The sequence below is a fragment of the Delphinus delphis genome, chromosome 17, assembly GCF_949987515.2.
Source record: "Delphinus delphis chromosome 17, mDelDel1.2, whole genome shotgun sequence".
NCBI classification, from domain to species: Eukaryota; Metazoa; Chordata; class Mammalia; order Artiodactyla; family Delphinidae; genus Delphinus; species Delphinus delphis.
In genome coordinates this window covers 55,463,136-55,480,277 of record NC_082699.1, presented here as the reverse complement: position 1 = coordinate 55,480,277, position 17,142 = coordinate 55,463,136, and the positions used below count along the sequence as shown (strand labels likewise).

General features: G+C 32.0%; 1 protein-coding gene across 3 annotated transcripts in view; it reads left to right on the top strand.

Annotated features, from left to right (window-relative positions):
- The window catches only part of CSMD3 (CUB and Sushi multiple domains 3), a 1,080,105-nt gene that overhangs the window by 937,442 nt on the left and 125,521 nt on the right, over positions 1 to 17,142 (top strand). For all 3 annotated transcript variants that reach the window (XM_060035246.1, XM_060035245.1, XM_060035244.1), the window contains 2 exons: positions 13,615 to 13,733; positions 14,828 to 14,897. In XM_060035246.1, coding sequence (XP_059891229.1) covers positions 13,615 to 13,733; positions 14,828 to 14,897 — 189 coding nt within the window. The remainder of the gene's footprint in view (positions 1 to 13,614; positions 13,734 to 14,827; positions 14,898 to 17,142) is intronic.

Sequence of the window (17,142 nt, the reverse complement as noted above, 5' to 3'; positions counted from 1 at the left end):
TACATTTGTTCTCTACATCTGTGTCTCAATTTCTGCCTTGCAAACTGGTTCATCTGTACCATTTTTCTAGGTTCCACATATATGCATTAATATACGATGTTTGTTTTTCTCTTTCTGACATACTTCATTCTGTATGACAGTCTCTAGATCCATCCATGTCTCAACAAATGACCCAATTTTGTTCCTTTTTATGGCTGAGTAATATTCCATTATATATATGTACCACATCTTCTTTATCCATTCATCTGTCAATGGGCATTTAGGTTGCTTCCATGACCTGGCTATTGTAAATAGTGCTGCAATGAACATTGGGGTGCATGTGTCTTTTTCAGTAATGGTTTTCTCTGGGTATATGCCCAGTAGTGGGATTGCTGGATCATATGGTAATTCTATTTTTAGTTTTTTAAGGAACCTCCATACTGTTCTCCATAGTGGCTGTGTCAATTTACATTCCCATCAACAATGCAAGAGGGTTCCCTTTTCTCAACACCCTCTTCAGCATTTGTTGTTTGTAGATTTTCTGTTGATGCCCATTCTATCCATAGGTTATTTTTTCATTTTGTTTATGGTTTCCTTGGCTGTACAGAAGCTTATAAGTTTGATTGAGTCCCATTTGTTTATTTTTGCTTTTATTTCTTTTGCCTTGGGAATATGATCAAAGAAAATATTGCTACGATTTATGTCAGACAATGTTTTGCCTATGTTCTCTTCTAAGAGTTTTATGGTGTCACATCTTATGTTTAGATCTTTAAACAATTTTGAGTTTATTTTTGTATGTGGTGTGAGGGAGTGTTCTAACTTCATTGATTTACATGAGGCTGTCCAGCTTTCCCAACACCACTTGCTGAAAAGATTGCCTTTTCTCCATTGTATATCCTTGTCTCCTTTTTTGAAGATTAATTGACCACAGGTGTGTGTGTTTATTTCTGGGCTCTGTATTCTATTCCATTGATTTATACATCTGTTTTTGCACCAACACAGTGCCGTTTTGATTATTATAGTTTTGTAATATTGTTTGAAGTCTGGGAGGGGTTTGTTTTTTTTCCTCAGGATTGCTTTGGTAATTCAGGGTCTTTTGTGGTTGCACATAAATTTTAAGATTATTTGTTCTGGTTCTGTGAAATGGTCATGGGTAATTTGATAGGGATCGCATTAAATATGTAGATTGCTTTTGGTAGTATGGCCATTCTAACAATACTAATTCTTCCAGTCCAAGTGAATGCTTTCTTTTAACAGGTACAAAATTCTAAAATAATCCCTGGATTAAGGTAAATATAATAAAAATACCAGTACTACAAAGAGCTTATAAAAGTATATTAAAACATTAATTTTTATCAAATTATAACTTAACAGAAGAAGTTAAAATATTCTCCAGGTAGAAAAGAACTTTCTTTTTGGAGAAATTAAATAAATGCCTCACTAAATAGTTACATGTGGTAATATTGTCTGAAAAATATCCTCCAGTTTTGTGTGTTGTTTTTAAACAAAGTCAGTGAACCTGAATTAAAATGGGAACTATAAATAGAGAAATGAAGAAATGTAGAGAATTATATGAGAAAAAGAAAGTTAGAAAGTATGGGGAAAAAGAGCCCAAATAGGACAGAAGGACAGATTAAGAGAGGAGGGGAAAAAGAGATACATTTAGTGGACAGTAGAGAAATTGGTGCCGAAGAATGCCTACTGTTACTTTAATTAATTAAATACATTTTGGAATAGTCTAAATGTTTTCAAATCTATTGTCTAATCAATAAGGGCATTAACATAGTATTTGCAAAATATTGAGTAAGTGCAAGAGAATGGGGAAACGTTGAACAAGGAAATTTAAATAGAACTTTACAGAATTAAAACGACTAATAACCTCTGCTCTAGTCTTTAAAGACAAATATATAAAACTAGCTATGGTATGCATTTTAACTGCTTTGTCAATAACATGTTGAAAAGCAGTTTCAATGGATTTGGTGGATCAAATGCTGGGTAGAGCAGATGTGGTTTTGGTACAGTGTCCAGCATGGCAATCTCAAAGTCTGTCTGTTCACTGTTTGCAAATTGAGTGTATTATTTCCAGAAACTTGAGAGAATATACCCAAACACAATGATTTTTTTGCAAATAATCTGACTTATTTGAGGAAAGGGCACCTTAATTTCTGTTTCAAAATGGTAATATCCACTTAGTGGAAGAATATTTTGTGGTAATGTAAGAGTCTGTCCACTTGTGGAGGCAGATTGTATTAACTAGACATAAAATTTTTGAAGAACTTCCTTATGTATTCAGAAGCCTCCCAAATCAGTGGTTGAGATCTAAGAACACAATATCCTCTGTAAGAAAAAAAATATATTTTTAAATGAGTATAAACAAGGATTTTAAGAAAAATTTTTTTTAATTTGTTTCAATATTTAGAAAAAGCAAAATGCTTAAGCACTTAGGTACTGGGAAAAATAATTGTGTGTGTGTGTGTGTGTGTGTGTGTGTTATAAACAAGGTAGTTATATTAGCTTTTCTCCATTGAGAAGGCACCTATTTCACTGCACATCTTTGGTATTTCATTTCTGACAACCCCTGATATAACAGTTCTGCTCACAGGGTAACATAAGGAAGTAATCACATCGGAGAAATAACAGTCTCATAATCACACTATGAATACCAGCAACAGATGCAAAAGACATTAAGGTTTGCTGTAAAAATGACAGATTTCATGTTTTTTTTTCCTTTTAACCAAGAAAGTGGACTCTTTCTAAATCCCTAAAGGAATATTTTAAGTAGGTTTTAAGTAAATGTTTCAGGAAACATGGCAGATGTTCTTCTGTCTTGAGAAAAGGAAATTTGGCTGAGATTCCTTCTAGCAAGTGAATATTTTCTCTGTCTGATTTTCCTACTCAGTCATGAGGTTTTCAGAAAAAAAACAAGCTAGATTATCTGATGGCACATACTAAACACATAGGCCTTGCTTTGTGTTTACTTAAAAGGGAAATGCTGACAAATGGCTGATGTTTATCATATAGTGCAATTTTTCTCCTTTGACTTGAGATCATGCCATTTTAACTTTGGGATACCTGATTATGAGTATGATTATGATTATGATTATACAGATCTGATGTTCCTTCTGCCCAATTTATCCTTCTCATGCCTTGGTCTCGTTAATATTTCTAGAGGTCCATTTTGATAACTTCATATCATTGTTTTCCTATTATCTACTGAGGAAAGGCCATAATTAATTTCCTCCCATAATTTTCCATCTCCTTATTGCTTCCAAAATATAAGCACAAACATACTTGTTTATTAAAATTTTGTTGACTACCTACTAAATGTTAGGTATACTTTCTAGGTGTTAGTGCTGCATATTTGCATAAGACCCAGCCCTAAAAAAAAAAGCTTCAGACTAACTGAGAGTAAGAACACGAAAGTAGCAATAATTGCAAAATTACAGTGTAAACACAGTAACTATAGTTTAGATAAATTGGTACTTCTCAGATAATTGTGCACTATAGTTATCTTGAAATCTTGTTAAAAATCCAGATGATGAGACTCCACCCTAACAGACTGTCAGTCTTCATGAGATTCAGCCAAGCATTTGCACTTTTCACCAACCTTCCAAGATTACTCTCACAATGGCCGAAGTATGAGGACATCTTGTATAATGTAGGTGATGACACAGAGAAGGTAGTGATCAAAACTGTTAGGGGTTCCTGGTGGTGGGGTCAGGGAAGACTTCACAAAAGGACAAATCTAAGTCCTTTTGGCAGATAAGAAAGTATATGTATGGAGATAGCTTGGTACTTTGAAGGGACCTCCAAGGATGTAGGTGGACATAAGATACTTTATCCTGGAATCAGACTTAGGTTTCTGTCTTGGAACTGCCATTTGATAGCCATGTGACATTAGGTGATTTGTAAGGTTCCCTAAGAACTCAGTTTCCTCACCTATAATATGTGATAATAATAGCATATAACTTGAAAGATTGTGTCAGAGTTAAATGAGATCATCCATGTAAAGTGTTTATCATAGGCCCAGGTACATAGTAAACCCTCAAGAAACATCATCCTTTCCTGATAATGAGATGAACCCACATGACTGGGTTGTATTTGTCATTGTCATTGTATCTTAAGTACCAGAAGATTAGATTAAGGAGATGACAGACAGGTTTATTTTGTAGAAAGAGGAGATTCGTTGAAGGATTTCAATTTGAGGAGTAGCGTGGTCAGTTTTGAATTTTCAAAGGTCCTTTTATTTTGGAAAGTGGGGAATGCATTGCAGGAAGAGAATATGCCCAAGGAAAGGAGTAGCAGTGGTTCAAATGAGAAACTGAAGATGGTTATTGTGGTTGTGTAAATGAAATGTTAAAAGATGCAGGAGATGGTAAGGTAAAATTGAAAGATTTATGGCCACTTAGATGTTGGAGATGAGAGAAAGAGAGGTGTAGAGAATGGTTCTTAGGTTTCTGGTGTTTTGTTTTGGTTTTTACTTTAGATATCACTTTGTATATGATCACAGTTTTGCTTTATTCCTTTGGAGAGCTGGCCTTTTAATTTTTTAGACTTTTTCTTTGATTTTTAGATGTTAGATATTAAATTAAATAAATTAAAATCAACATAACACTTTTATTTATCTATAATATTAGATCTCACACCTTGCAGTGGGATCTAGGAACCAAAAGTACTTCCCAGTTTAACTAATGATAATGCCAGTTTAGGTATAAGCGTTCAAGAATGAAACTTACATGGAAGGTGCATTTGGTGCTACTTGCAATGTAAGAAAAAATGGTAAAAGGATACCACATTTTACATATATATATAAAATCATCCGGTAATCATCCAATAACCTGTATATTTTATGGTCAGCTTATTAGCCTTCTTAATTTTATCCACAAATTCATTTTGCCATGTAACATAGCATGCTTGCCGGTGTAACATCATGGGAGCCAAAATCCTTTCTACCACACTAGGACACTAAGTACAGGCCTAGTCAGTAGACTAAGGATGTTCTATAGGAATTTTGAAGATAATTCATAGCGATTCATGAAGAGAAGTTCAGTTTGGGTAAAGCTTTTTTTCTGGCAGTAAAAAGTGTTAAATGTTAGTATCAGTTATTGAAAGATTATGTAACCCCTTCTGGGAACTTCTGAATTTAGGATTAGACACCTGTCTTCCAAGATGGCTTTTTTTTTTTTACATCTTTATTGGAGTGTAATTGCTTTACAATGGTGTGTTAGTTTCTGCTTTATAACAAAGTGAATCAGCTATACATATACATAAGACAAATACCAAGATGGCTTTGAAAGCTGTTTTCCTAAAGATTGGAAATGGGTTGAATGCCCTGTCAAACTTATTAATTTACCAGTTAGGCTTTTAGAAGTTAATCAAATTATGATAATCAATAAAAAACTGATTTTTTTTTCTTTTAAACTATAAATTCAGTGTTCTCTTAATACTCACATATCCCAGATAGATACTTCAGAGGACATATAATGTAGTGGACAAAAATGATTTAGAATCCCATTTTTATATCTATTTGAATCTTTAGCTTCCATACATAGAAGAACATTTGAAATTGAGTAATAAAATTCTAGAAAATAGAGATTAATATTTCTACCTTTTAGTCTCCAAATACTTTTTAAAAAATCTTTTCCAGTTTTATTGAGAAATAATTTACATACATCATTGTTTAAGTTTAAGGTGTATGAAATGGTGGTTTGATTTACGTATATTGTGAAATGATTACTACCACAGATTTAGATTACTGCAACAGGTTTATCTGTCATCTCATATAGATACAAAAAAAGAAAGGAAAAAAATTTCTCCTTGTGATGAGAACTCTTAAGATCTACTCTCTTTTAACTTTTCTGTCTATCATACAGCAGTGTTAACTGTAGCCATCATGTCGTACATTGCACCCCTAGTACATTACACTTATTTATCTAATAACTGGAAGTTTGTACCTTTTGACCACCTTCATGAATATATTTTTTAACATTTATGGCCATACTGCTCAAACTATGCTCTCTTAGAGGTTGTAGTTGTTCCACAAATCAGAGCATTTTTTCTAAGTTACAGACACACAAAGTGAGGTAATAAATATAAATTTGGAAATTTACTCCAATTACATGTTTCTGAAACTTTGATGAATTCTATTAATTTTATGCTAACAAATTACCTGATATATAATGAAGTAGCCAATATTAATTAAAATATTAAGAAAAAAAGTCAATCTTGCTTTCTGTTAATAACAAAAGGGATTGAATGTTGAAGAGAAAGAAGGTAGGAAGAAGAAATGTTTGCCTAGCAACCTTAGGAGACACAACTACAGCTAAGGCAAATATACCAGCGTTCCAGAGGTTAGAGAATACAGTTTTCTCTGCTTAATCAAGATAAGCTGAAACACTTGTTAAGAGAGTCTGATTTACATTTCCTGATATGGGCTATCATAAGTTGAGATGAAGCTACATCATTCTTTGTGTTGGGAATGTGTACTGGTTTAGTAGTCATGTGAATAGATGTAGCTGCTCTGAGTTAATATATTTTTTCCAACATTTTTCTTCTGTGAAGTTATCACATTTTTTCTGTTTCCTGATCCACAAGAGCACTGAGAGATGGGAATCTATTCTTCAATTTGTGTGGGTGTGATTTAGACATATATGATTTTGGTTATAATTGCATGTCTTGCACAAATGTATTTGTTGCTGGGGAAAATGTCCCTAGTGCAAGAAAGGCCATTAATTATATCAGTTGTTAATAGGCTTCCACAAAGAGAACTTGTAGTTTCTAGTTGCTTTGCCACTTGGATTCTGGGTCCAGCCTCATCATTAACAGTCTTGAAATGACTATTTGATTATAATATACATGTGTAATTTCCCTCATATTTCCTAATATTTGTGGAGGCACACATATAAATCTCACTACTGGAGAATCCTAGAGGGGTAGTGAACATCAATAAATCAATGAGCAGTTTTTGGTTTTGAACTTATAAAGTGTACATATTTTAAAAGGAGAAACTGCATGCAGTAATGGTGTTACAAATTTAGGGGTGCTCAAAGATCTCAGGATGTAGTCTCTGAGGAAGACAAAGGTAATGTTACCTTAAGGAATAGATTTTTTTCTCCTCCCACACCTGAGAGCACTCATGATACCTGCCACTAATAATTTCTCTGTCAATCTTGTGAAAACTCAGGTGGTCTGAAAACATCTTTTCATCTTGTGCAATAGTTAGAGGGCTAGTCTGAATACCCAAATCATAAAAAGTCATAAAATATTAAATGCTCAGAAATGTATCCATTTAACTGTAGCTTATAAATTACAAAAGATATCAATTCAACATGATAGTTATTTTACTGCTCTCCTTCCTTGAGCAATATGCTTAAGACATAATGCATTAGGTCTTAATGAGTTTATTTTTATAATCACTAAAAATATTTTCCTCCTTTGGGCTAATTAGATAATTGATTATTTGTGAAAAATAGTGATTGTAAGATTTATATTTTTACCTAAACTAGTTTTCTTATTCCAATTTATGCATATCATCTCGTATCATCTCTTGTTCCAATTTATGCATATCATCTTCTATTAATTATAGAAACATGTCCTGCCCAAATTAAATTATTAATATTTGTCATTTCTAATCTAAATTGCCATTAACTTAGAATATATTACACACAAATAAGTGTAATTGATCTTTATAAGCACATTTCATTCCTTAATCATATAGGGCCATTCTAGTTTTAGCATAGTTTGCTCTTTTCTTTTAACCAAATTTATTTCATGATCATCTAACTTTTCATGTCTTTGTGCTGTTGACTTAGAGATGTCTCAGCCTAAGTTTCTGAATTTGGAAAGCATTGTACTTTTGTATTCCTAAAGTTTCTCTGGTTATATCTTGAGGCAATAACACTGTTCTTGGTCTCCTGGATTTTCTCATAGAAAAGCCAATATGTTTAGCTGTATATAGAAACTTTTCATTGTGAATTAATTATAAAACTGAAGGTACTTCAGTTTTGGGCCCTCTATAGAAATCTTTACATGTGTTCTTTATACTCCTAGAGTATTTATATGGGACCTATTGATCTTAAACATACAGAGACATACTTTCATAAGAACAGAAAAAAGAAATGTCCTTAGTAGAATGCAAATGGACAACCTCACTTCCATGCTTAAAACCATTCACTAATGCCAGTTAACATTTGTTGAGAGCTTCCCATGTTCCTGGGACTATCTAAGTGTTATGCATGTATTGTTTTCTTTATGCATCACCATATTCCTATGAAGTTGGTTGGTATTTTTGCATCCATTTTATAGGTGAGGGAACTGAGACATAGAAATCATCTCAGACTTTATAAAAATAAAAATTAAAAAGCAAGAAACTAGTGAAACCAGGATGCACACAGAGGACAGAGGTTGTGTTCTTAATAACTGAATTTTCCCTCCATTACTCACAGAAGGAAACTACAACTTTCTACACTGTTTAAGATTATAAGACTGTTTACACAACCTGCATCCTGCCTCCCTTTGCAGCTTCATTTCTTGCTGCCTTTCCCAAAACACTACAGTATGTTTTACCAAAAAACACTCCCTCCTTTTTTCCATAAAGCAAGGAAAAATAATTTAAAACATTATTCATTTAACATGCCAGGACAGCATATTCACCTTCCCCTTCATTATCATGAATTGGTAAAATGTATTATGTTTTGGTATTCACATAGGTTAGTTCCTGTGAAATAATTATTTAAACAGAAGACAACCTTCATATATTGTGATTGTTCAATTACACTGAAATCATCTTTTAAACCAATCCCCTCTCTTGCTCCACCAAGAATTTCTTCAGAGCGTGACTGCTTATGTTGCTAATTGATCTTTGCATTTCCAGCATGTATGTAACACAATAAGAGTACACAATAGGTACTCAATAATTACTTATGTAATGAATGAATGGTACCTACGTGCCAGATTCTATTTATCGTTTCACTTATCCTTATTCTGTAGGCTAAAATTTGATAAGTAGTATCTATTACTGAATATTCAGTTAGTTTCTCAGAGTAATGCTGAGTTAAATGTTAAGTAAGGTAAACGAAAGTAAAGTAAGTAAATAAAAGGATCAAGGTAAACGTGAGAGAAGCCTGTACCACATGTTCCTGAACTTATACTGCTGCTCATCAGTGACTATTGATGTTCTGAAGGAACAATTCTGAAGTCAGAATTGTTCCTTCTAAAAGAATTTAATCGACATTCAATTACATGTAACAATAGTATTTGACAAATTTTCTTTAGTAGATTAATTAATTAATCCAAGGTACATTATGGTGAAAAAAGTCTGCATGCTTATCATTGCTGATTTCTACAAGCCCAGAAACTAGTAGCCCAGCTCATATTGAATTCACCCTTTGATTATCATCAACTTCTACATTATTCTCAAACTGTTATAATGATAAATATGGAATGCCAAATGATAATTCTAGCATATTAAAAAACACTTAAATATGGTGCAAACATAGAAATAATGGTTATTTGTATTCATTATTTAGAGAAAAAATTTTAAATTGAAGACATGTGATATGTTTAAAATAACAAGATCTTCACTATCACTGAATACAACCTCTTGTTCAAAGACGTGGTTCAGTTCCTGTTCTTTTCTCACATGAATGCAAATCCAGTATTTTTGGTCTTCATTTTCAATAAATTTATACATGGGTTGTCATGTCAAATTCATGAAGGGGTTTTTCTTTTTACAAAACAATGTTGCTGGGAGTCTTAGCAATAATTTAGCTTTCTTATCCTCCCTGTCTCCCTCTCTCATTGCATTAAAGACTCGTTAAAATCATTATGGAATACTATATATATATATATATATATATATATATATATATATATGCAGAATGATCAGATATAAATGATATGATTAACACCATTTTCTCCTCCAGGTTGCCTTGTGGTCAGAATTGGAAAGAATAATTTTTGTTTATAAATAAATGTTGGAAATTGAAGAACTGAGGTTTTAATGTTTTCAGCCAGGGTAACTAACCACAGTAATTTGACAGCAGGTGTAATTAACTCTGTGCAATTTTTGATATAGATTTGTTCCTGTATTCATTTCTGTTTTTTTTTTTTGGCTACAACACCTAGTTAATTGATCCAATTCTCATTAAAAAAATTCACTCAGAGAGCATCTTTGATTGCCAAGCACATAATTTTACAAAATTTACACTCATAAGGATGAAAATGACTCAATATGCTGATTGGCTTGGTTAAGTGGGAGAGAATCCTTTGCAACACTTTTACAAATACCTTTTCTTTGTTGATTCCTATGAATAAGTTATTGCTATTGTTACTTATAAAGAAATGAAAAATAATTATTAAAGAAGACATTTTTTAAACTATTTAATCACTGTTTTGTAAATTAACAAATGACTTTAAAATAGGAACTGTAGCATTTTCAGATATCTCTGCTTTATTTTCTTTAGTGCATGTAAAATAATTAAATGCAAAAAAATGAGAGAGGTCATCAACATGACTTCTCTTTCTTATCTATTACTTCATTACCTTGGTTTCTTCCCTGAGACAATCATATTAAACAGATTAGCAGGTCCAACTCAATCTCTTCTAGAAAAATAGAAAGCAGTATATTCTTGTACCCCCAAGTTCTCTGCTAATACTAATACATCTAATAGATAAGTGATTTTATTATTTACATTCCATTATAAAAATTTCAGAAATGCAGGAATATACAAGAAAACACATAAAAATCACCAATAATCTCACATGAAGAATCATAACCACTGCTAATATTTCACATATTTCCTTTTGGTTATTTTTCCCTGTGATTATTTGCATATAAGAATTTTTAACCTACGAAATTGTTATTGCATAGTTTATAGAGTTTTATATCACATTTTAAAGTTAAAACTCTTTCATAAATATTTTGCTGTGTCTGTATATAATATGGAAAAATCTCACTTAAAAATCTCTCAATATTCTATGGCATCACTGTGCCGTAGTTTTTTTGTTTTGTTTTGTTTTTGTTTTTTGCGGTACGTGGTACGCGGGCCTCTCACTGTTGTGGCCTCTCCCGTTGCGGAGCACAGGCTCCGGACGCGCAGGCTCAGCGACCATGGCTCCCGGGCTTTGGCGCTCTGCGGCATGTGGGATCTTCCCGAACTGGGGAACGAACTCGTGTTCCCTGTGTTGGCAGGCGGACTCTCAACCACTGCATCACCGGGGAAGCCCTGTGCCGTAGTTTTATTTATCCTCCCAGAGGAGGAAATCACCACTTATGGATATTAATAGTTTTCTATGTGTATGACCCTGAATGGAGTACTTGATAGAAAGAAGGAAAAGAGAAATGAACGTGTACTAAATTTGGCCTTCTCAGCAAGAATGACCACATAAATGGCCTTAATGGTGAACGGTAATAAACGTACTGTTCAGGACTCCCAAGAAACTAAGGAGTCCTTACCAAAGGAAAGTGAAATCATACTGACAAGACATATATGCTTACATCATAACTTTTTTTTGATTAGTAATTCTTAAAAAGGACTCTATGAAATCAGATGAATTTAATGTGTAAGACCCATTAGTGGGTGCTGAATGAGATGAAAGTAAATATAAGACAGTTTCTTTCTTGGATCTCAAAATCTAGTAGGGGAAGTGAGACATTTAATCCTTAAAATTTTAACAGTAGGTCACAACTTAATGGTAACTTATCTTTCCTAGTTCTATAAATTCAAGATTACAAAAATCAAGAAATATGCGATTTGACATATGTTTAGGGACCTAACTAATTGCCGCACCAGGCATTGGAATTACAGTCCACATGACCCTGTCTCCTTTAGGACTGCCTCAAATGCATTCCCAAATGGCCAATTTACTCCTCCTCTTTACTGCCTTACTTTCTGATCTAACCATAACTCCATCATGTCACTGCTTTTATTTAATTTTCTATCCTTTAATGTGACATCATTTTTAGCTACTCTGACCATTATGTTATTAGATAAACTATCTTCCATTTGCAGAGATAGACGTTTGTATTTATTAAGAAATAAAATAGGGATGCACTTTCTTTTATATACTATTCATTCATCTATACAACGAATGTTTATTGAGTGCTTGCTTAAGACTCTGTGCTTCAAGCTGCCCTTCTGGAACTTATATTCTCAGAGGGGGATAAACACTGAACAACTATTTACATAATTATTCATTATTAGTTTATGTCAAATACAACAAAGGTGATGGAGAGGGTGGTGTTATGTATGATAGCATCTATCAGAAGGAAATAACATGGTCAAAGAGAGAAGGAATATATACGATATAGTCATACTTTAGAATTTAGTTTTCAATGTTTTTTAATAAATAAATATATAGTGTGAATATTTATAATGAATATATATATTCACACATATATATAATGATTTTGGAGTGGTGACTGCTTCCTCCCTCCATTCAAATATGTATTAGATTAGTTCAAAATGTGAACTACAAAGAAATAGATAATAAACATTGGCTCTTATTGAAGATAAAAAGTTTTTAATAATAATACATTCACATGTTTGAAAAAATGTTTTGGCAAAAACATCAAACAATTTTTATTCCTTTAAATGAATCATTTTAGAAATAATGCCATTTGCAGGAATGTAGATGGACTTAGAGATGATCATACTAAGTGAAGTAAGTCAGAAAGAGAAAGACAAATACCATATGATACCACCTATATGTGGAATCTAAAATATGACACAAATTAACTTATCTATGAAACAGAAACAAACTCACAGACATAGAGAACAGACTTGTGGTTACCAAGGGGGAGGGTGGAAGAGGGACAGAGTGGCAGTTTGGGGTTTGCAGATCCAAATTATTATATATAGAATGGATAAACAACAAGGTCCCACTCTATAGCACAGAGAACTATATTCAGTATCCTGTGATAAACCATACTGGAAAAGGATATAAAAAGTATATATAATATATATATATATATATATATATATATATATATATATATATCTGAATCACTTTTCTGTACAGCAGAAATTAACACAACATTGTAAATCAACTATATTTCAATTCAAAATGCTAAACTAAATGAATCATTTCAGAAAAACCTTTTACTTCTGTATGCTTTTATTCTTTTATGTTGAAAAATAAGTTGTTGATGTAAAAATAATGGAAGTGTTTTGAATTATATCATAATCTCCCTCTCAGAAGAAGGTACCAGGTGATATGGACAAAATAGCAAATAATTTTTTTAGCCATTTTACTAAGAATGTTTTACAGATATAATTTCACTTTATTATCACAATAAATTATTATTCTTATTTTTATTTAGGGATTTTCTTTTTAGGAATTTTTAGTTTCATTTCACAGAAGACATTTAAGCTGTGAGTTAAAGAAGAATTCACGTATTATCACACAACTAATTAATGGTTGGTGCCACGAAAATTGAAATAGTTCTGTGGTGGAGTTCCAAAGCACATTGCTCTAACCATATACCGTTAAATCTTGTTCACAGAACATTCTTAATGTCTCAATGTAAAATCTAGTTTTAATGACACCAATATTCAGTTTTGGTAATTTAATATGCATGATTTAAGCATTCATCATTTGAAAGTTACTTATATTATTATCACTAAATATTCTTAGCTATTGGTTTGGATTCCTGTCCTGAACCACAAACTCCTAGCAGTGGGAATAAAATTGGAGACAGATACATGGTTGGTGATGTAGTATCCTTTCAGTGTGATCAAGGCTATTCTCTTCAGGTAAGTCTATTTTAAACTTTTAGCTTTGACTTCCATTACCCTTTCAGAATATTTTAACAGACTAATCATTGATAATACACAGGTTATAAAACAATATTGATCTCAGGCTGCATAATTTAACATTAAATCAAAAGTTATTCAATTTGTCAGTGAGATATTCATGAGAGAAATTGCTGGAATGAATAAATTTGTTGTGTTTGCAAATAACCAAAAATGATTTTTGAATCAAAATACATGTTCACTTTTCTCTCTGTTCACATTGGATGTGACCACTGAACGCCTGGATTTTCAGAATTTGAAATAAAAAGAAAGTGATACTTAAAGCATTAAATGAAACTTCCATGATAATAAATTCCCTGAATCAGTAAAAATCAACTACAAATAAGTATTGCTAAAAGTGTGGATTTGCAATGTATATTCTGACTTTACGTATTTATATTAATACTCTTTTTTAGGTGTTTTGGAAGGTCTCAATTTATGACCTCATAAAAATCTCCCTAAAGCATAGACCTATTAAGAAATTAAAAAAAAAATTGAGACAGAATTTCACATGTTAAGTAAATAAATTCCTTAGAGGAAAGAAAAGTAAAAATTAATAATTTATAGTCTTTAAACTTGTAACCCAAATTATTAGTCTCAGAAGTGAAATCAAGTTTTTCTGGACTTTAAAATTTAATATACCTCAGTTGACTTTTCAATATTTTATGAAAGAATTTTATAATCATTTTTTAATCTATCTCACCTTGAATATTATTGCAATTTATTATAAATCACTATGTATATGGCCATTTCCTTCATATAATTATTGCAGTACCTTAGTAGAAAATGTTTTGGTAGAACAATGTTAAAACCACAGGTTTAATGTGATAAAGAGTCTTAATTTTTCTACCAAAAGCTTATTATTTTTTACATTTTATCACAAGTGTATATAATTACCTTTCTTGTTTTAAGTCACACTAATATTTCCAGTAATGTTGAAAAATATTAAAATGTAATATATTATTAAGTTTGTTTTCATAATTATCATTCACTATCCTATGTTATATTTACACTTTTAAAAATGTGTGCTGAACTGCATTGTCTTGTTTATATAGGGTCATTCTCATATTACATGCATGCCTGGGCCTGTGAGAAGATGGAATTACCCAATCCCAATTTGTTTGGGTAAGTTAAAGAACTATAAATCATTTATTAGCTGTATCAAATTTTAAAGGTACACCTTATGTATGTTGTTGTTCAAACATATAGCTTACCTTTTGTCAGGTTTTATGGAAATTATATTTTGAGATAAATGCTTCACATTTTTTTTCTTTTTTAATTTTAAATTTTTACTTTTTTTTTGCCCCAAACTTTAATATCAATGGATGACTTAAAAATACAAATTGAGAAAAGTTATTAAGTTTTTTGATTCCCAGAGAGTTTTCTCAATATGATGTAGTAGAAGTACTCATAGATCAGGAAAATATACTATTGCTTACTATTGAGCCAAAATAGATAAGGAAGCTGGAGTCTACCAAAGGGAGCATGACACCCCATGAGATGTCTTCATTGGTAACATGCAGTTGAGATATAGGATGTATCAAAAGAACATTTGGGGCTTTGAAAGTATGGGCCCAAATTTTTGTCCTAATTTAATGCAGCTTCCAATTATTTCTATCCACCTTAATTTTTTTCTCTTTTTCATTTCTGGTGTCTGTATGCAACCATTAATATACTGGGCTCTATAGAGTAGGAAAAAAAAAGTTTGAGGTATGGTCTCCATAATCAAAACATTTGTTTACCATTTAGAGTTGTAGAAATAAAAGAAATGAAATAAGAATAATTTAGTGTCAAATAATACCATTGACTATGTGATAGAATTTAAGAAAGATGAGATTGGTATTGATTGAAGTCATTGGGAAATATATTCAGTCCATAAAATTTACAAAGAGTTTTGGATGATAGGTGTAATTAAGATAAATGAATGAAGAAGACTACCCTTTCTGAGTAGGAAAAAGGGCAAAAACAAAAGAATTGGTGTGACTTGTATACCCTACCATGTACAGTGAACAAACCTGTATTATATTAGTTTGCTTGGGCTGCCGTTAACCCTACAGACTGGATGGCTTCAACAATGGGAATTTATTTTGTCACAGCTCTAGAAGCTAGAAGTTCAAGATCAAGGAGCTGGCAGGGTTGTTTTCTTCCGAGAGCTTCTTTCCTTGGCTTGTAGAAGACTATCTTCTCCCTACATCTTCACATAGTCTTTTCTCTGTGAAGGAGCTCTCCTATCTCTTTCTCTTCTTATAAGGACACCAATACAATTGAATTAGAGCTCCACCCTTATGACTTCGTTTAACCTTAATTACCTCCTTTAAAGAAGGTATCTCATTTCCAAATACAGTCGCATTTGGGAGTTAGGGCTTTAACATATGAATATTGGGGGGAGACACAATTCAGTCCATAATGCCTATGTACCACGGGTGCAATTTTTGTTGGAGAGTACTGGAAAATAATGTTTAAGAGTAAAGATGTGTTTAATTGGCAAAAGATATTAAAAGCATTCAGACTTTAGATTGGATGACATTTTTTGAATGATATATTTCTTCAGGTATTATCATTTATGCATATAATGCCAGTTATAAAATTGTATATATACATATAATGCCTATTATAAAAATTTATATATACAGATAATGCCATTTATGTGTGTGTGTGTGTTATGTATGTGGGGTCTGTATGTGTGTGTATATCCAATTAAGTACAAAAATTGAGAATATAAAAGAGTACAAAGGACAAAATAATTACTATATATATTCTGCTGATACGAGAGCAGAGTTTTGGTCTTTTGTTCATTACTGTATCCCCAGTGCCAAGAACAGTTATTATCTTAAGTAGGCATCCAATAAATATGGTTTAATGAACAAATTAAAGTTTTGGGATTCTATAGTATGTATATTTTTTATAATGTTTTCCTTCTTGACATTCACTTAGAAGAATTTCCCATACCATAACATGTTTTTAAAAATTTGATTTTTAAAATGGCTTTATGGCACATAGCATAGTCTAATTTGTATAGTTACTCTCTTTTGTTAGCTTAGTTTTTTGTCTTTTTGATATACATTTATACACATTTGGTACACATTTACACATTTATACACATTTCTTTATTTATAAGTGTTTTTCATGTGCCTTCCTGTCATTGCATATAACTACTTAAAAGCTTTAATATTTCCAAATTGCTTTCAGAAGGTTGTATCAATTTAAATACCACTCAATTATGATATGACAATTTCCATCTTGCTATATTGCTAGCACCAATTATTACTGTTAACAAATTGCTCAGTTTTTAGGTAAAATACTACATTTTGATTGCCTGTATTCCATTGTATATTGTTAACAAGGGAAGTACTAGATGGAAGTGATATTT